Raw genomic sequence first — 21,947 nt, forward strand, 5'->3', positions numbered from 1 at the left:
CAATGTGATACTAAACACTTCCATGTGGATGTCACACATTGTTTTCAAACTTAACGTAATCTAATCTGTATCTTTTTTCCCCTACATTTGTTCTTTCTCTTATTTCCCTAATCTAGTCAATAAAACCACTAGGTACCAACTGTCTGGGCTTCCTTGGTAGCTCAGCTGGTAAAGAATCCACCTGCAATGCAGGAGACTCCGGTTCGATTCCTAGGTCAGGAAGAAGGGATAGGCTACCCACTCCAGTACTCTTGCGCTTCCCTGGTGGTTCAGATGGTAAAGAATCTGCCTGCAATGCGAAAGACCTGGGTTCGATCCCTGGGTTGGGAAGATCCCCTGGAGAAGGGAATGGCAACCCACTCCGGTATTCTTGCCTGGAGAATTCCACGGACAGAGGAGCCTGGCAGGCTATAGTCCATGGGGTCATGAAGAGTCAGACTGAAACTTCCTCTTTTCACTTTTGTACAGGGAAAACTAAATTCCTACTTGACATTTTAATGAAAAATAAACCGCAGACAACTTAAAAGTGAGAAATGCAAATATCTAAAGATTTCAGAAAAATTATTGATAAAACCTTTATGAGACAGGATAGAAAAGACTTCTAAAAATAGGACACAAAAACACAAGCCATAAAAAAAGATCAATAGAGATTACTGCATTAACAAAGTCTCCTGTACAACTGTATATCATTAATATTTGTAAATAGTGTGAAATGAAAATACCTCCTGCCATATCAACAAGCAACAATCATCAGTGATTTCTGGCCTTCAAATGTGAATTCTGGCTCCCAAAATTGTGATACAGTGGATGCTGTGACCCCACCCCTGCCCCACCCCCCCAAGATGACTGCTGAGGAGAAAATGCAAGAAGCAGCCATCTGCCACTCCTTAAGGTGAACAAGGAAACAGGATTGGCCCCAGATAGCTGAGGTGCGTATGGAACGAATGAATTCAGGGAGCCCAGAGGCTTGCATCTTCCCATACACAGAATGTTAAATCCCTTAACTTGATACCTGATCTTTGATGTTCACACAGCCTGCTCCCTTTGTTGCAAACTTGTATATAGACTGACATCCCCTCCTGCCTCCTTGGACAGAAACAGTATGGGCCTAACAGAAGCAGGAGATATTAAGAAGAGGTGGCAAGAATACAGAGAAGAACTATATAAAAAAGATCTTAATGACCCAGATAACCATGACGGTGTTATCATTCACCTAGCCAGACATAACGGAGTCTGAAGTCAAGTGGGCCTTAGGAAGCATCACTATAAACAAAGCTAGTGGAGGTGATGGAATTCCAGTTGAGCTATTTCAAATTCTAAAAGACAATGCTGTCAAAGTGCTGCATTCAATATGCCAGCAAATCTGGAAAACTCAGCAGTGGCCACAGGACAAGAAAAGGTCAGTTTTCATTCCAATCCCAAAGAAAGGCAATGTCAAAGAATGTTCACTATCACACAATTGCACTCATCTTACACACTAGCAAAGTAACGCTCACAGTTCTTCAAGGTAGGCTTCAACAGTATGTGAACCAAGAACTTCCAGATGTTCAAGCTGGATTTAGAAAAGGCAGAGGAATGAGAGATCAAATTGCCAACATCCATTGGATCATGCGGAGAAGGCGATGGCACCCCACTCCAGTACTCTTGACTGGAAAATCCCATGGATGGAGGAGCCTGGTAGGCTGCAGTCCATGGGGTCGCTAAGAGTCGGACACGACTGAGTGACTTCACTTTCACTTTTCACTTTCATGCATTGGAGAAGGAAGTGGCAACCCACTCCAGTGTTCTTGCCTGGAGAATCCCAGGGACGGCGGAGCCTGGTGGGCTGCCATCTATAGGGTCGCACAGAGTCGGACACGACTGAAGCGACTTAGCAGCAGCAGCAGCAGCAGCAGCAGCACTGGATCATGGATCATGGAAAAAGCAAGGGAGTTTCAGAAAAACATCTACTTCTGCTTCATTGACTACGCCAAAGCCTTTGACTGTGTAGATCACAAGAAACTATGGAAAGTTCTTCAAGAGATGGGAATACCAGACCACCTTACTTGCCTCCTGAGAAACCTTTATGCAGGTCAAGAAGCAACAGTTAGAACCAGACATGGAACAGACTGGTTCCAAATTGGAAAAGGAGTACATCAAGGGTATATATTGTCACTCTGTTTATTTAATTTATATGCAGAGTACATCATGGCAAATGCCCAACTGGATGAAGCATAAACTGGAATCAAGATCGCCAGGAGAAATATCAGTAACCTCAGATATGCAGATGATACCACCCTTATGGCAGAAAACAAAGAAGAACTAAAGAGCCTCCTGATGAACGTGAAAGAGGAGAATGAAAAAGCTGGCTTAAAACTCAATGTTCAAGAAACTAAGATCATGACATCCTATCCTATCACTTCATGGCAAATGATGGGGAAACAATGGAAACAGTGACAGACTTTATTTTTCTGGGCTACAAAATCACTGCAGATGGTGACTGCAGCCATGAAATTAAAAGACGCTTGCTTCTTGGAAGAAAAGCTATGACATACCTAGGCAGTATATTAAAAAGCAGAGACATTACTTTGCCAACAAAGGTACGTCGAGTCAAGGCTATGGTTTTTCCAGTAGTCATGTATGAATGTGAGAGCTGGACCATAAAGAAAGCACCAAAGAATTGATGCTTTTGAACTGTGGTATTGCAGAAGACTGTTGAAACACCCTTGGACAGCAAGGAGATCAAACCAGTCAATCCTAAAGGAAATCAATCCTGAATATTCATTGGAAGGACTGAGGCTGAAGCTGAAGCTTCAATACTTTGGCCACCTGATGTGAGGAACTGACTCATTGGAAAACACCCTGATGCTGGGAAAGATTGAAGGCAGTAGGAAAAGGCGACAACAGAGGATGAGATGGTTGGATGGCATCACCGACTTTATGGACATGAGTTTGAGGAAGCTCCAGGAGTTGGTGATGGACAGGGAAGCCTGTGTGCTGTAGTCCATGGGGTTGCAAAGAGTCAGACAGGACTGAGCAACTGAACTAACTGAACTTCAGGTCGTGAGTGTATGTTTTAGCTGACAATAATCAAGACTCAGAGAAGTTATTTGTAATGCATATAAGCATAAGGAAATATGATATAAAATGCATAATGAGAAGCCCACATATTTACTAAGAAAAAGACAACCCAACTAAAAAGTGAGTACATTATATCATCTAGCAATTCACAGAAAACTGAAATGGCTAATAAACATACAAAAGAATATGTTGCAGGGAGGAAGCCAATTCTGACTCCATGTTGGAAACTGTTTCTTTGACTTGCTTTTCATTGCTCTTGTTGTTATAATCAAATTAATAGCTTGCCCCAGAGGACCCTGCCTTTCTACTTGACTGTAAACTAAAGTGCCTTTGTTCAGCTCATAGAGAGACAATTTGTCCCTACTCATCTGTGAATGGCACACCCCTTCCAAAGGCTGGCTACTCCCTGGGAGATGTTTTGAAAGACGGAAGATCCTTTCATTTTTCTTCCCCACTGAGTCTCCCTCTTTACTCTGCCTTTTGACTTTAGTTGCTCATTGCTTCTTTCTCAAAAGAACATGGCATCCAGACCCAGAGAAGATTTTTATTTTGAGGTGCTAGCCTACCATTTTTTCAGTCAGCTGCTTTCCGAATAAAGTCATTTTCCTTGCCTCAACACCCCATCTCTCGGATTCACTGGCCTGTCATGCAGAGAGCAGAGCAAGCTTGGACTCGGTAACAAATATACAATTTTACTAGTAATCATGGAAATGCACAGGCTGGTGCTTTGCCAAATGGATCTTTCACGGAGAATAGAAAATTTCAAAAAGTTATAGATAATAATGGAATGCAGAACATTTTATGCATTTCTAGGAATTTTTACAATTATGTATTAAGGGGTTAACGGTGCAAAGAGTAATTTGTTGAGAGTTAAAGTGAGCAATCAGATAACAAAGTCTAGATAAATAGTTAATTAACAAACCACTTTACTTTGAAGAACATTATAGTAGATATCTTTTATCATAATTTTCTTTTCTCCTTGACCACACCTATTTAAACACAGGAGCAAATTGCTAACATGACATTCTACACTTACCTGAAGTTGATTATAAAACTGTATGATTCTCTCTTTTTGAGCTGGCCACTGTTGTAAGCCCAATTGTTGTGTTGCAATCTCTATTAGTTTCTTAAAGAAAAAAAATACATTAATTTAAATTTCATTGCAAATTAAACTCTTAATATGTCATCCTGCAAAATCTTTCTTAACTAGGTAGCAAATATAGCACTTTATGATGGTATTTCTTACCTTTTTAGTTCACCAATCTCAAAATAATGAAAACATTACTTCCCCCACCAAAATAAAATACACAGAAAATTTTATGGTCACAGACCCCCAGGTAGCAAACTCAAAGATCCTCTCCCAATTTAAGTCATGCTTTATGATGCATTTAAGAACTAGCCGTTACCACAGTATAGTCTAATTATCCTACAGTGAAGAAACGGTAAAAGATTCTATATCTTTGTGGAATTTTTTGAAAGGAGAACAATGATAAGTATTTTTATTTTTGCTTATTTGTTAATCTTTGTTTAACTCTAATCACCATTAAAGTTGATATTCAATTTTGTAATGACTGTTTTACTGTTTTAACGTTAAGAATATTCTAAGATAGCAAAATTTACAAGATGAAAAACTTGACGTGGTTATACATTAAATCATCCTAGGAAGTGGCTGCATCTTTGAAAGATATTTAATATTTCAACACAGGAATTACAAGGGCAGCACCATTCTTCCTAAAGTGGGGTTTACTTCAATGTTGACATAATTGGTAACTATGTCTACAGAAAAAGTATGATGTGTCCTTTTTCTCACTAGCCTCTCCTACACCATTTCTCATTCCTTGCATTCCCACAATGGGAAGCAGCCAAAGAAAACACAGACACTCAGCAAGACTGTACAAACAGAGGAAAAACAGACCCGATGGAAGGCTAACTGGAGGTAGGAAATTATTTTTGAAAAGCAACCTCTTACAAACAAAGTTGATGAGACTGCCCACTTACGGCCTGCACTGCTTGCAGTTTCAGATGTAGAAACTAGGAATCTCTGCAGTTACTAATATAAACCTAGATACTGCCTGGATACAAGTGAAAAGTCACACAAGTGTGGAATAAAGATAGCATGGAATGCACAGAAGATCAGAAGAACTGGCATAATAAAAGAAGACATATTCAGATATACTCGGGTCATCCCATCTGGTGAAGGTTTTGAAATAAAATCATAATCCTGACCTAAAATATTTATGGCTGTATAAGATGTTCTTTGGAGTTAACTGGATGACAAAGTATATGTAGTTCTTATAGCATGATGTGGTTTTAGTAATTCTCAGGTTATCCTTTGGTTGCTCTGAGATAATGACCCCTACACACTTTGAATACTCCTAAAGACAGTAATGTGAATAAGTTGAATGGATTCCAACTTATTCCACATGCAGTTCAGATTCTTGTATCACAAATGAACAAGAAATATAAACAGCACACCTACAGGGTATTTTTTTAATAACATGTTTTCCTATGTGGGTGTGTTATATATGATTGGTTATTGTGTAAGCCATCAAAAATGCACCATTAAATAAGAGACTGAATTGTTCCACACTTAATATTAAAATCATAACTTTAAATTATCTTTGTGCCATTTCTATGAGCCATATACTACAATTTGGTGACATTTTATTAAATAGTTGAGAGCTTGTATATTTATCAATGTAAAAATTATACAAAGGAGGAAGTAGCTGAATAAATTAATATTCTCATATATAAAACTTTTCCATAAGCTATAAATTAACTTGTAAAACTGATGAAAAGGTGAATAAATAATGAGGTTCAAAAGTAAAATCATTAATCTACATGTAGAAATGTTATTACAATGCCAATGTTATTATTATTATTTTTTTTTAATTTATTTATTTTAGTTGGGGGCTAATTACTTTACAATATTGTAATAGTTTTTGCCATACATTGACATGAATCAGCCATGGGTCTACATGTGTTCCCCTTCCTGGACCCCCCACCCACCTCCCTCCCCATCTCATCCCTCTGGGTCATCCCATTGCCCCGGCCCTGAGCATTTGTCTCATGCATCGAACATGGAATGGTGTTCTGTTTCACATATGATAATATACATGTTTCAATGCTATTCTCCCAGAACGTCCCACCCTCACCTTCTCCCTCAGAGTCCATAAGACTGTTCTATGCATCTGTGTCTCTTATTCTGTCTCGCATATAGGGTTATCGTTACCATCTTTCAAATTCCATATATATGCATTAGTATACTGTATCGGTGTTTTTCTTTCTGGCTTACTTCACTCTGTATAATGGGCTCCAGTTTCATCCATCTCAATAGATATATCTGTTTTAGCTGTGTCTTGAAAAATGTTAAAGGCAACACTGGAAGGACTTAAAACTTGTAATTGTAGGAAGGAGAGTAGGGAATTTGCACACTCTCTGAGAAGAATAGAGGAATGTTTACATAAGACAGAGAAGGAAAACTTGTCAAATGACATTTTCCTCCTTTTCTATAGCAAAATAAAAATCTTTAAAATGCAAATGAAATCTTCAAAATGTAGGCAAAGCTTAGATGCAAATATCCACTGTCTTTCTTCTAGAAACCACACAGCAAAAAGAAAAAATCAAACTACATTTTCATTAAAATAATGAAACAAATTATTATTTCAATGATGAAAATCTAAAAAATGTAAAACAAAGATAAGTGCTATGAAAAAAACTAAGCATAGTTTAGAGCCTGGAGCTGCAACTTGTTGGTCTGGAAAAGTCTAACTCATTTAATCATGTGGGACAAAGAATCTTACACTATATGTCTCCTTCAAAATTACATATTAAAAGGGCTAACAGAATACCAAACTTCATAAGAGAATATATACTGAGATTAAGAATATCAAAGGCAAATGAAAGTTTTAAAAGCTTCTGGAGAGAAAGAACAGATACACTACAAAGGAACACATACTAAAGTGACACTGACCATTTCAAGAGTGACCTAGAGCAAGAGAAAATGTAATATTATTTTAAAGATATTAAATATTTTAATGTATTAAATGAAAAGAACTTTAAATTTAGAATTTTATAACCAGCCAAACTGTCATCTAAATATAAAGGCATATCAGAAATAGTTGCCAAAGCTTTGTCACACAAAACCTACTGGAAAAACACTGCTGGAAGAAGTACTAAAAAAAGGAATACTTTGAAGTCCGTAAGAGATATGAAGATAAAGTTTTATCAAATACCTTGTTAGTTTACAGTATTCTAAAGGCATGCACATGCCTGTGTGGGCAAACATATGTGTTTATAAAAACTAGGTTGAAGGAAAAGGAAAAGGAAAAAAAATTCCCATAACAAACATTTATGATATGACATATATAATAAGAATGAGAGTATGGGGAAGACCAGAGTATGCTAAAGCACTTGTTTTGAAAGGGAAAATATATAGATATTGAAAAAATTAATAAATAGGAACAAATAATGTTGGATATCAGTCTTCAGTTAACAGAGGCATCATAGAGAATAAACACAAAATAAACACAGAAGAAAATTCAATCTATCCCACAGAGAGCAGGGCAAGAGAAAAAACAATGAAGAAAAAGAAATTAAATAAATATTATAACAGTAATGAATTTTAGGATAACAGAATCTATAATGAATATAAAAAGTTAAAATCAACACAGGACAGATAATCACAGACCAAATTACAAGAAAACAAAGTCCACTGATACATCTCCCATAAGACTTATAGTTCAAACAGAGAAACATAGAAAGTTTGAGAAATACAAGAATGGAAAAAGAGATTCTAAAAATATGAATCCACACAAAAAAGTTGGATAGAAATCTTGATATCTGACTAAATAGGTCTTAAGGCAAGACACAGCATATGGTCCAGAAAAAGATATAGTGGTAAAAGAATAAACAAACATACACAACTTATAACGCCAAGTTATATAAAGTAACAACTGACAGACATGCAAGACACATAGATAAATCAATAATTTCAGTTAAGATTTTGATATAACCCTTTCAGAGACAGACAAATCAATAAAAATAGATACCAAGCTCTGAAAAATATAATTAATAGGCTATGTATATAACTTTTTATCCAATAAGCATAAAATACATATATGAAACCCTTACCAAAAAAAAGCCATTTATTAGGTGATATGGGAAATCTGAAAAAAGGTTATCTCAAAAGCATACAAATATGAATTATAGCATATAATCTCCAATTAAAACTATAAAACCATTTGGGTCTGAATTTTGGGGGGAAGGGATGGGAAGAAGTTGCTTTGAGTATCTTTAAAAATTGTTTTTGCTCAGTGATCATTTCCCATTCCCTATTGCTTAATGCAACATGTCTATAGCTTTACATTTATTAACTTAGGTTGTTCATAATGTTCTCATCACTTTTAAACCTCTGATATCATTATTTCTTTTTCAAGTACTAATCATTCTTGCTTGAGGTCTGTATGTAATCAAACTGATAACTTTGGTTTTGTTGTTTTTCCTATACTTTTTATTCTTTACTTGGTTGATTTCTGCCTTTTCCTTCATTGTTTTCATCTGTTTCATTTCAGAGAATTTGTTTATTGCTCTCTTTCCTAGTTTCTTACTTTAATGCTCAGTATGAGAAAGATAATCTGGTCTGACCAAATTGTGAAAGGCATTATGGCCAAGATAATTAATTTGACTGTTGTACTATAAGCAACATTGCTTCAACAGCTGCTTTGCTGATGTGATCAAACATATGTTTTAGGAAAGCAACTCTGGTGACCATATGACAACATATTAGAATGAGGGGAGTAGCAGGAGGTTGTATAATAGTAACAGAAGACACTGAGATCCTACCTAAACTAAGGCAATGAGGGCTCTGTTGCTTTAACATCTGAGCCACCATGGAAGCCCCATAAACGGCTCTAAAATTGTGTCATTTTAATGATCACAAAGTATTTACACATCAAAGTCTTTATTCATAATTCTGATATAATTTGATTCTCTAAGCACCTTTTGAAAGTAGGAAGCTCAGACAGTATCATTCTCACTTGAAAGATGAGAAAATTGAGGCGCAAAATATGTGTAACAGCCTTCCTTCCTTAAAGACCCACAATTTGTTCTTTTTTCCATTATGCCAAGATGTACTGAAAGTTCTTCATTCATGGGAAAATATATATCTCCAAGTATTTTTATGTCCCAAGTTATAAAATGAATAGAGTATTTCAGGAATAACTAACATTTTAAATTCACATCTATTATAGTTTCTTATCTTAACTGATATTCCACATATAAATCATTTGTAGTGATTTTCAAAGGTCTTATTACCTCCAAGGCAATCTGATTTACTTTCGAAACTGTTGCTCCACAAAAAATATCTCTCATAATCTTTTCAAAAAGTGGGACATCTTTAGGAAGAAATTTTGGTAAGCTAGCTTCTCTCATAGCTTCAATAATTATCAGAGTTTCCTCAGTTTCAGAAATGTCACTGATGTTACTTTAATGGTAGAAGAAAGCAAAGAACAAGTTAGCAAGTTTGTTTTGTTGATGTTAAAGACCACTAATATTCTTTTCTAGTGGTGGTTATCCCAATACCCTTTCCTCTGCTCCCCACTGCAAAGCAGCTTTGTGGTTTGGGTGAGGTTAATCCGGTTCCCAGCTCCAGGGATGGGCCCTGATTGACTTAGAACTCAGGGTAATGCTGTTTCCCAGCCAAAATAGAAATGTATTCAGGTTAACATCAAATGAAAAATAATGATTTATTAAAAATCCCTAGGATGACTAGAGAACTAGGCTTGCAGACTATGTAGTTGGGAACAAAGCTGAGCTATAGAACTGGTCCTGTGAAGACATCGCTGCCACCAGAGAGCAGTGCCTGTTGCATCTAGAGCCTAATGTTTGCACTAGAGCGGCTTGCTGTCCCTGCTAATTTCTGCTAAATGTCTGCAGCTATTGCCACTGCCGTCACCCTTGCCAGAGTGGACTCTATATCTTATTTCTTTTTCCTCTAGTTTCAGGTTCAGATTCTAGGGTAACTATCTCTGATTTGCCAAGGTTGTATGTTTGAAAGAGTTTCAGAAAGCAAGCATATGCTGCTAAGTCGCTTCAGTTGTGTCCGACTCTGTGTGACCCCACAGACGGCAGCCCACCAGGCTCCGCCATCCCTGGGATTCTCCAGGCAAGAACACTGGAGTGGGCTGCCATTTCCTTCTCCAATGCATGAAAGTGAAAAGTGAAAGTGAAGCCGCTCAGTCGTGTCCGGATCAATCAATACACAGCAGTCACCTGGACACAGTGATTCAGGGGTAGACAAATGAATTGTCCTCTCAGAGTGGTTTGGTACTTCAGTTCAATGGTGTAGATAGCTCCATTTATTATTAGAAGCCATCCTGCTCCCAAAAAGGAAGCCAGTCTAAAAATAACCCAGACACGGAGGACTGCAGTGCTTAGAATATTGGAAACTCAAAGTGATTATACCCTGTCCCATCTCTGGATTTTCTGACTGGGTGAAACAGTAAATTCCCTCTGCTGTTTAAGCCAACTTAAAATTTTTGTTAATTGTAACAAAACTTTTTGATATATTTTTATCACAGTTTATTGCCACATATAATATTTCGTATACTAAACACTCCAGTACACATTTTTATACATTAAACATGCAGTCAAGAGGGGAAAAAGTAACTACATGTGGTATAGTATGATTTTGGAGATAGAAAGGAAGAAAGTTTTCCCTGCCCTAGCATCCCTCCCATACTCTTGTCTACTGACATCTGAAATTCTTCATTGGGATGGTGATAACTTTTAAGCCTTCGCTCCATAATAAAAAGAGCTAATAGATAACATTTATTGAGTATTTTTTACTAGGCCTTTTGCTTAATTGTTTAAGAAATTCATTAATCTTTTCAAAAGCTAAAAAGTAAGAAGAGTGATACTCAGAAAAATGAAATAACACACTCAGTGTCATATAGCTGGTAAATGTCTGAACTGGCATTCACTCAGGTCTCTCTGACTTCAAAGTCCATTTCTATAAGCACTCTATCTTTACGATGGAAGACTCACTGAGTTGGCATCAGCTGTTTACACATTCCCCTGTAAATACATCAGTGAGTCTTTTTTCTGAAGGTGTTTTGGTAGAGAGGGCGAGAGTCAACCAGAAGCAAAGTGAGGGGCCACACCAGACACAGAAAGGGTCCCACGCTTCCCTGCTGGGGGTCTAGTAAGTAACCTTGACCTTTCCCACTTTTTTATCAAGACAGATATTGCTTTATATTAAAAGAAATTTTAAAAATAGGGATAACAGTATGTCTGGCTGGGGAGTAACTATTAGATATAGACAAGGAGAGATAATAGCTTATATAAAATACAGTAAAATTGTTACAATACCATGTTTTTCACTAAAATTATACAAAAGAATAACTTAGGGGATGGCATCTGAGGTTACTGTGGGGACTGTCTTGTAATTTAAGAATAAAAAAGAAAAGTTCTAGACTAAGGTCAACTAAAATTGAAGAAAAGCATAGTTAAATGTAACCTTTTAAACCCGTTTTGATTGTTTTCATGGTACCGGTTGTTTGGAATTAGTTAAGATATTTTGTGGCCCAGTACTGTGGTCAGTTTTGCAGTTTATTTTCTAAACAAAAGGGGAGATTTAGAGAAAAACAGATAAGGCTGACTGTGGTAGGCAGAAAAATTCCCCCTTCTCCCCACCCCCCTCCCCCCAAACCCCACCAATATATTCACTTCCTAATCCCTGGAACTCTGTGAATATTATCTGATAGGGCAGAAGATCTAATTGAGTTAAGAATCTTGAAAGAAGTTTATCCTGAATCATTCAGGTCTAAGTGTAGTCACATAATGAGAGAGGAGACAGAGACATACAGTTGAGAAGGTGATGCAAAGGTGGAGGCAGAGATTGGGGTGATGTGACCTTCCACCAAGGAATGCTGGCAACCACCCGAAGCTAAAAGAGGCAAGGAACAGAATCTCCCAAGAGCCTCTAGGAGAGCTGATCTGCACACAACCTTGGTCTCAGACCTCTGACCTCAGGTGCCATGAGAAGATTCATTTCCATTGTTTTTGGACATCATGCTTTTGCAGCAGTTTGTTATGGCAGCAGCCCTACAAAACTAACACATCTTTATTATTTTCTTATATGTAAACACCTTTAAACTCTATTTGGGGGTTAGAGTTAGGCTCCATCAACATAATCTAGAAAGAGAAGGTGGAAAAAAGGGAGAGTTGAATCACTATGCATAAAGAAATGAGAGAAATCTGTAGTATTCTTGCATGCCTAAGAGACAAAATTAGAAGCCTTACAAAGCACTGGGTGGAGTCAAGGGAGAGGAAGGGACAGAGAGGGGAAGAGGAGAGAGGCAAGAAGAACAATTAAAATTTTAGGTGTGAGGAAGGGTCAAGGGACTTTTAAAAAGCAAATTGTCTAATATTCATTTTTAAATTGTTCACTGTGCTGTCCTCTGGCAAAAAAATTAAAAAAAAATTCTCCGGTCCTCTTCATAACACAGTCAGCTTCACTTAATCACATCATGTGTGTGAAGCTCTGGGAGAATCAAAGAAGGGTGGCTGTTACCCTCGCAACAGAGAGAAGAGAGCTACTTTCAGTGGCAGGAGAGTACCCTGGAAATGGGAACTCCGATAGCAGGCAGCTGTGAGAATTTTGAGTTGTCTGTGATTTGCAGAGAACAATGAAGGACTTTAAAATGAGAAGAGTACCACTATCCTTGGAATATTTATTTACACACAGAATTAAATGAACATAAGAAAGACTGAAGACTTGAGAGTTCCCTGTCCTGGTGTTTAGGATTCTGGGCTTTTACTGCTGTGGCCTGGGTTCAGTCCCTGGTCAGGGAACTGAGATTCCACAAGCTGCATGGTGTGGCCAAAAAAAAAAAAGACTAAGGACGTGAGGACATCAGGGAGCTGATACTTGGTACTATTTATCTTTAATTTTATAAAATTATAAGACATTTCATAATAGACATCTATTTACATTCCATCTATATTATACAGGCCATTTTTCAAGATATGCTACAGTTCTTTTATTTAAGAAATAAAATATTACAGTGAGCTACAGCCTATCCCTATTGTTTTCTCCTCCCATGAAACATTTTGTACTTTTTACTGTACCTATAAACAATCTATAACATTTATTGTTTAAAAATCTCATGTAAATAGTATATTGATATGTCTTTTTGCAACATATTTTTTTAAAAAATTTTAATAGGTGATACATGAATACAGCCCCAAATCAAGCCAATACAAAAAGGTACACACTTTGCCAATAATGAAAAGGCATGCCTGCTTCAGTCTGGTCTCACCAGTACAAAGTTCTGAAAACTTAAAAATTTTTGCCCATCTAATAAGTGAGAAGCAATTTTCAGTGTAACTTTAATGTGCATTTCTCCCATTATGGGTGGGGCTGAGTGTATTTTCATATATTTAAAGGACTTTTATGTCTCTTTTTTTCTGAGAACTGTCTGTTGATTTCCTTTGTCCATTTTTCTATACGACTGTTTTCTCCCAATTTTCTAGAAATCTTAATATACTAAGAGGATGAGTTATTTAACTGCACCAGGAGCTGCATATATCTTTACTCTTGTTTTTCATTTGTTTTTTGACTTCACAAAAAGTAATTTTTGACTATTATACATTATTTCTTTTATGGCTTTTGGATTTCCAGTCTGGGAGCTCAGAATTATTTTATTTTATCCTGTTGTCATTACTTAAAATTTCACACAGTATTTTCCCAGTATTGTTAACTCCCTTTTGATCTACACTCAATTCAAAATTCAACTGACCATTTAAGCTCCCGTTTCTTCTTCCCAGCCATCACTAAAATTGTCTTCAGAGACCTCAGGCCAAAATCGTAATGATCCTATCAAATATTAAAATATTTGAGTTATTAAGTTTCTGGAGAAAAATGAACAACTTGGAAATGAATGCATATAGTATACTGTTAAATCACTAATCATCAATGCTATGAAGAGAAACGGTGTTATGAATTCAAGAAACCCTCAGTTTTGGTTCTAATGTTCTCACTTCTTTCCCAAACTCGTCCTTCTAAAAGTCTCCTCCTCAAAAAAAAAGATTAACAAGTTTCAAAGGAGTTAAAAAGTCATTATCTGAGTTAAGTTTTCTCTAAAATAGAGAGCTGGATTTAAAGAATATATTGTAAAAATGAACGCTTTGGAGATAATCTGGTTAGCTGCCCAAACCATTCTGGGTTATAAATAAACACAAAACTGTCATGTCCTAGAACAATAATTTTCAAAGTGGGGCATTCAGACTAGCAGCATCATGCACACTTGAAAACTTGTTAGAAATGTAAACCCTCAAGCTCCACTTCAGACAACTAGAAAGTTGGTGGTAAGGTCCAGCAACTTATGTTTTAAAAAGTCCTGCAAATTATTCTGATCCACTATAAAGTTTGAAAACCACTGCTTTAGATGTAATCTTCCTTGCATGGAGAAGGTAGCCTATAATTTAAAATTAGAGCTATTTGACTGCTCTTTTCAGATCAGATCCCAGGGAAAGCTTGGAATTTTGATTTACATATTGCCTTATACACAAGTTGCATGGACTTGATATGCTGATAGGAATTTTAGTTTCAGGTCATTCTTGGACTAATACCTGAAAAGTTATCATTCAATGCTTCATGTAATCACCTTTACTTTGATAAAAACAGTTTGTTACCTGTTGTGAGAGTTGCTTGCTAGCTAATTCGTAAATGTTAACTAGCTTTCCAGAAAGTAATTTTGCAGATTTGAAACCAACAGAAAGGAGCATTACTTCAGCAATCATTTGATAATGGGGAGCCATCATTGCCACTGGGCGAAACTGAGATTTTAAGTTATCTGGGAGTTCCACTCGACCTTTGTATCTTAAGAGGATAAGAAAAGCAAAGAAACAGAAAACATCATATTTCAGTTTTTCAAATGAGAACCACATAAATTTCTCCCAAATAGTAATTCTATTGCCTTTCTATGTGATCTTTATCTGAAAACAAAAAGTTTACAAGATGGTTTCTATTGTACTTTTAACTCACAGACCTTCCTAGTTTATGTTTTTTTCTTCCTGTGCCTCCTCCCACAGTTTACCTCACATCAGTTCCCTGATTCCATCAACATTCCATCAACACATATTTATTGAGTCTGCCCAGTCTCCACTCCCTGTAAACTACCATATTGCTACTCTTGCTACTTTCATTAGCTTTTCTGCCTATGTCCTCTTTGTGACAGACTACCGACCTTTTCATTTCTCTCTGGCTATTCATAAAGTGGAAATTTCCCTTGGTCTGAAGCTTAATGTGATATCATCCATATGGACAAATACAGAGCTGTAGCTCCTTATAAATGGTGTGAGCAGTGGAGGGATTCAGAGGCATGGTGGAGGGTGAGTGATGGATATACAATGTCAGCCAACTCTGTCTATGGATAAGATTAAAAAAAAAGGATTTTTGCCTGTGTCCATCCCCACCACTTTGGGCACCTGATGCGAAGAACTGACTCATTAGAAAAGACCCTGATGCTAGGAAAGATTGAAGGCAGGAAGAAAAGGGGAGGACAGAGGATGAGATGGTTGGATGGCATCACCGACTCGATGGACATAAGTTTGAGTAAGCTCCGGGAGTTGGTGATGGACAGGGAAGCCTGGCATGCTGTAGTCCATGGGGTCATGAAGAATTGGACATGACTGAGTGACTGCACTGAACTGAACTCCTACCACAGATGTAACTGATACTTACCCAGGATTCAGGGTGACAAATACTGCACAAGACATATTTATACGAATTTCTTTTCCTTCCAGTACAAACCTACAAGACATTACAGTATTCATCATTAAGATAACTTCTTTCTGTAAGCCAAAGTATCTTAAGACTACAAAGGAGTTTGCAAAACTCCCTGAGACTGTGTTACAATTAAATCCAAACAGAACATGCTGGAAAAAAAAATGGTAGGAAGGGAAAGAAGAGGTTTTTTTTACGCCAAATCGTGAGCTCTGCTGGGATTCAGATTTATTTGATCATGTCTGATGTCTGGAGAGTTTTGTGAGGCTCAAGGCAAGAGGGTACCCACCTGAATGAACTGACTTACACAGAGAAGAGAATCTGAGGAGACATAAAGCTCTGCCTGGATGACACAGTGGAACACAGAATGGCCTCAGTAGAGTTTTCTTGCTTTCAAATGAAACACAGCCCACTTCCCAACACCCAATTAAATAATTCTGGGAACACCATGAAGTAGAACCTTGGCATGAATAGTGTCACGCCGCTGGCACCAGAGGAAGAGACAATGGAGAGAAATCCCCTAGTGATTTTATGGACAGCTGAACTGATGAAGGTGGTAAAACAAGAATGGAAGAAGAACAGGGAAAAAACCTAAGGACTATCTAGACACAAATGAGGAAAACTTTGCAGAAGCTGAGATGTGGTGAAGAATTGGTGAAGTGTGAATTACTGTAATCCTAGTTATATCCACAGACTCATGAAGCCTCATAACATTGAGAGTAAAGCCAGAAGTGAGTGCCCATTAGCCTGAGTTAGAATTATTAGATTGCAATTGAAATTTTAAACCCACAAATCCAAGTATGCTCAAAAAGGCAAATCATGTACGTTCCTAAATTTATCTGAAAAGAAAAAAATTTTGCTTGGATTAGTATACATTAGTAATCCTAACATACAAATGTTGTTACTAAAGGATTTTTTAAATAAAAGTATATTAATCCAGAGTAATGGAACAACAGAAGGATTCCTGTGTGTGGTCAGTATAACTTTGGTGTTTTTTTTTTTAATATTTAGAATTAAGGAAAAAAAACCCTTTGGTTTCTTCAAATGAAATATCATCCAATGAATAGGTACTAAGAGAATTTAAACTCAAAAAGAAAAGTAATTAGAACATATTTGCCTTCTTTTCCTGGTAGCCAAGAATACTGTTCCAAGCTTGGGAAAGAGTCTGCAAGCTAACTAGTCATATTTTCATATTATTTGCCAGACAAAGGAAACATTCAAGTTAAGTGCCATTCCTTTTGGTGTGTGCTTAGGAAAACAAAAGAAAAAAACCCAAACACTTATGGTAGAAAAAATATTAAATAATAATTAAGCAGTAAGTGTACATCAAATTTCCATTCCCAAAGTATAAACACATTTGGCAAATACCTGACAGAATAGCTGTCTTTTGCTGCCTTAATTGTTAGCATCTGTGAGGCGATCACAGAGAGAACTTCCACGTCAATTCGATTGAATTCATCAAAACAACACCAAGCACCTGACTCAACCAGTCCAAAGAAGAATTTCCCCATTATCTTAAAAAAAATGATTAATGAAATTATTATTTAGGTGAGCATTTTTACTGGGACATTAATTTCTGCAAGTTCTTCCCATTTTACCTAAACCAAGCAAACACTGTTTGCATGTCTCCCTCTCAAGCGTTTTTGTAGGGCTGAAAGCAGCAGTATTTAGACTCTAAGACCACTCAACTACTCTGCCTGTCTCCTGTAAAAGTCTAAACGTGTGTGCGTGCTAAGTCGCTTCAGTCTTGTCTGACTCTGTGACCCTATGGGCTGTAGCCAGCCAGGCTCCTCTGTCCATGGGATTCTCCAGGCAAGAAGACTGGAGTGGGTTGCCATTTCCTCCTCCAGGGGACCTTCCCAATCCAGGGATTGAACCTGAGTCTCCTGCATTGCAGGCGGATTCTTTACTGCTGGGAAAGCCCTAAAAGTTTAAACACAGCAGCAGTAAACTGATGCTCACAAGAGTGAGAAAGTAGAAGCACAATTCACATTCGCATAACTGAGCAATTGCCTGGGTGCCATATTCTCAGAACCACGCACTGGCAGTAAAAGCCTTCAGTACAGTTTTTCAGCAGATAGTTGGAAGAGTTCCCCTTTCTAGGTCTGGCCAAGACTCAAGGGTTAGTGGTCAATGCCTGGTAGTAATGCAGACGGTTGATGTTTAGTCATTAAGTCGTGTCCAACTCTTTTGCAACTCCATGGTCTGTAGCTTGCCAGGCTCCTCTGTCTATGGGATTTTTTCCTTCTTCAGGGGATCTTCCCGACCCAGGCATGGGTCCTTTACCGCTGAGCCACCAGGGAAGCTCAATAATACAGATTTCTGAGCTAATAATTTAAGAAGAGTGGAAGATTGGGGCCAGGCCGGAGTGGGGACAGCTAATGCAAGCAGCTCTTACCCTGCTTCTGCCATTTACAATGGACAGGCCCAGGGTGGCTAGATCCTCCAGTGTCCTTGTGAAAGACTTAAAGTCTATGTTGAAATCTGTTGATCTGTAAATGTTATAAACTGAAACAAACAAGCCAGATAAAGTGTCTGTGGACTGAATACCTGTTGAGGAATGCTCGAACTCTAAGAGGAGCTTTTGTTAGATGCTGCAGGGGGGCAAGAGGTGAGAATCTGAGAGAGCCCCTCTGGCTCAGAAGCCTGAAAAAGTTGGTTCCTCCCACTGACTGCAGCAATTAGATCCTGTCTTTATCTAAACTTTGATATTTTGTTTATCATGCTTTTGGGGGGGGCATTTACCTTGATTCTTTAAAAAATACATTGCACTAAAATACTATTTATCTTGATGACTAAGTTTTTTGGCTCCTCATTGAACTTTGCTTAGCAGGTAACAGCATCACTCACCTTACCCTAGTCCCACTCCTGCAGAGCCCCAGTAAAGGTAGTTTCCAGGGAGGACAGAGAGGCTATTCGGTAAGTGTTTTAAGAATAATAGTTCAATCAGCTTATTTATGTTTACTGATATTTTTAATGTGCCAGGTGAATACATATTGGAAATGTAGGATCTCAGCAAAATGTAAAAGGTTTGGACTTAAGTTGCAAAATAAAATAAATTGGAGTGTTTTGAAACTAAGGAAATTTGTTATAGGCACAGAGGTATATGACATTTTAATAAATATTAAGAATGCTATGAGATATATCTTAGATAATATGCAACCAAAACAAAAGAAGGCTGATATAAACTTGTAATCATTTATAAAACCTCTGACTCAAATTTTTGTGTTACTCACAGCAGCCTCATTGTTCTTTATTTTCAGTAAATAAAAGTATAGGTTAGAATATGTAAATTTATATTACTGAAGCAGTACTCTTAATTTTTTATATATCCATGTTTCATACCAATTTTGTTTGAAAAGATCCTCCTTGTCAAAACATTGGAAAATCTCTGTCTTAAGAAGTGGTTCAGCTGAATAAAGGTAAACTGGGTAATGTTTTAAGTTTCAGTTACATTTAAAATTTCGCTTCTGTTAGTTTAAAAGAATAGCATTTACATTTATATTAATACTTAATGTCTACGATATTTTCCTTATTCTTTTAATCCTCAATGAACTATTTCTTTTATGTGTACAATATTTTTTTTCTGAGTATATAAGAATAAGCTTTACCTTATAATCCAAATCCTCAAAACAGTTGAAGACTACACAATGTTTGCCTAAGGACTGGGAAACAAAAATGATATTTTAATATATTTATTGAATTATGACACAAAATACTAATTTTAAGACTTCCAGAGTAATAAAATATCTTTATTCTTTCAAGAAAATTTTTACAATATAAAGGTGTTTATACCAAATTTAGAAATCCACAAAACTCAGTATAGGATTAACGCATATATACTGTTATAGTTCAGTTAATTAGTGCATGGAGGCTTAAGGTCATATTTTTAAACACATAAATAAACTAAGAAAAAACATTTCAGCAATATCATAAACTATACCCTTTACTTTCATCAGTTGCTTCTTTGTCTGTTTTTCTTACACACACACACACACACACACACACACACAAACACTTCTGTTAATCACAAAGACTAGGCAAAAATCTGTGTACAGAGCTCAAAATAAATGAATCACTTCTACAGGAAAGGAATGGGGGACAAAGCTACCATTTACATAGATGTTAGTCCGTTATTATAGTCCAAGTCAACTATGTTGACTTACCAAGATCCTAAGCCCAGCACACATTAAACATTCAAAATTAAATGATGATGTATGAATCAACGAATGTGTTAATGTGTTTGCTAAATATTATGACTACTTTAACAACAGGAGAGGTGTAAACTCAAGATAACTTTTAAAGTTTGTGTGACTAAAAAAAAAAGAAGTTTTTATTCTAGATACAGAAACCACTTACTTTTGCTAGATCTTTAACACTCTCAGTTTTTCCTGTACCAGCTGGACCAGCAGGGCAACCTCCTAGGTTCAAGTGTAGTGCTCCGGTGAGAGTTAGCCAGCATCTGTCAGTGAGAGGCGTAATCACCAGTCTTGGGGTACAGCCCAAGTACTCATAGCCATAAGTAAAGCTGGCATCTCCTTGAGACACATAGCACAACTTTTGTTTATCATTCCATTTATATTGCAAATGTCTGAAAACAATATTTTAAATGATCATATTATTTGGGCAAAATGATTTTTAATTTTTTTCACATGCAGAAACATAGTAAGATTATGTTGATTTAAAAAAATCAAATGAAAAGAGTGGTGGAGAATTCATCAATTACTCCATTAGACAGGAACTACTAGAACTTGGAAGACTACAAACATGAACACTCTTCCCTACGAGAAAAATGGCCTTGTTGAATTATGCTACTTTGGTATGATGGTCAGCATAAATGGAAAATTTAAATAACAATCATCTCTATGAAGTTTTTATGGCTTCCATAAGAATGTAGTTGCAGACATTATCCATTATAACCATGGTCCAGGACTACATTCTTATGGAAACCACTATGAGTTAAATTGGTGGCCCATTTGTATCTTAATTTATGCTGTCATCTAGTATTTTGTATATCTCTAATAAACTCTTTTAAATTCTTTCTAGAACAAAGCAGATTATAAAGAAATATAAAAATGAGTAAATTTTTAAAAATAAAAAGAAAATTTAAAAAATTATAAACTATCACCTTGGAAAGTCTCAGATGAAGAGAGAGAAGTCACTGTTGAAGGAAATAAATTTTTAAAATTGCAGTTGACTTATAATATTATATTAGTTTCAGGTGTACATTGCTCTGTTGGTAAAGAATCTGCCTGGAATGCAGGAGATCTGTTTCAATTCTTGGGTCGGGAAGATCTGCTGGAGAAGGGATAGGTTACCCACTCCATTATTCTTGGGCTTCCCTTGTGGCTCAGCTGGTAAAGAACCCGCCTGCAATGCAGGAGACCTGGGTTCGATCCCTGGGTTGGAAAAATCCCCTGGAGATGGAAAAGGCTACCCACTCCAGTATTCTGGCCTGAAGAATTCCATGGACTATACAGTCCATGGGGTCACTAAGAGTCAGACATGACTGAGCGACTTTCACTTTCATAGTAATTTGACAATTTTATAGAATATATGCCATATAAAGTTACTATTGACTGTATTCTCTTTGCTGTATATTACATCCTCATAATTTATTATTTTATATCTAGTAGTTTGTACATCTTAATCTCCATTACTTCTATTGCATTTCTCATTGCAACCTCCTTCTGATAACCACTAGTTTGTTCTCTGTATCTATGAATCTGCTTCTGTTTGGTTATGTTTGTTCATTTATTTTTTAGATTCCACATATAAATGAAAATACACAATATTTATCTTTCTTATTTCACTAAGCCTAATATCCTCCAGGTTCATGTATTTGACACAAATGGCAAAATTTCATTCTTTTTTATGGTTAGCATTCCATTGCATGTATATAGCACATCTTCTTTATCCATTTATCTGTGGATGGATTTATGCTGTTTCCATATATTGGCTATTGTAAATAGTGCTTCAGTGAATGTTGGGGTACATGTATCTTTCTAAATGGTGTTTTCATTTTCTTTAGATAAGCATACATGGTATAATTGGTAGATTATTTTTAGTTTTTGAGGAACCTCCACACCGTTTTCCA

General features: G+C 36.7%; 1 protein-coding gene across 1 annotated transcript in view; it reads right to left on the bottom strand.

Annotated features, from left to right (window-relative positions):
* The window catches only part of DNAH14 (dynein axonemal heavy chain 14), a 377,211-nt gene that overhangs the window by 184,480 nt on the left and 170,784 nt on the right, over nucleotides 1–21,947 (bottom strand). Inside the window, exons 29-36 of the mRNA XM_081491559.1 lie at nucleotides 20,210–20,441; nucleotides 19,462–19,515; nucleotides 17,219–17,364; nucleotides 15,809–15,877; nucleotides 14,758–14,944; nucleotides 13,863–13,939; nucleotides 9,376–9,544; nucleotides 4,097–4,186 (exon numbers count right to left, since the gene is read on the bottom strand). Coding sequence (XP_081347685.1) covers nucleotides 4,097–4,186; nucleotides 9,376–9,544; nucleotides 13,863–13,939; nucleotides 14,758–14,944; nucleotides 15,809–15,877; nucleotides 17,219–17,364; nucleotides 19,462–19,515; nucleotides 20,210–20,441 — 1,024 coding nt within the window. The remainder of the gene's footprint in view (nucleotides 1–4,096; nucleotides 4,187–9,375; nucleotides 9,545–13,862; nucleotides 13,940–14,757; nucleotides 14,945–15,808; nucleotides 15,878–17,218; nucleotides 17,365–19,461; nucleotides 19,516–20,209; nucleotides 20,442–21,947) is intronic.

Source organism: Giraffa tippelskirchi, chromosome 5, assembly GCF_054371585.1.
Source record: "Giraffa tippelskirchi isolate mGirTip1 chromosome 5, T2T-mGirTip1v1.2.pri, whole genome shotgun sequence".
Taxonomy (NCBI): Eukaryota; Metazoa; Chordata; class Mammalia; order Artiodactyla; family Giraffidae; genus Giraffa; species Giraffa tippelskirchi.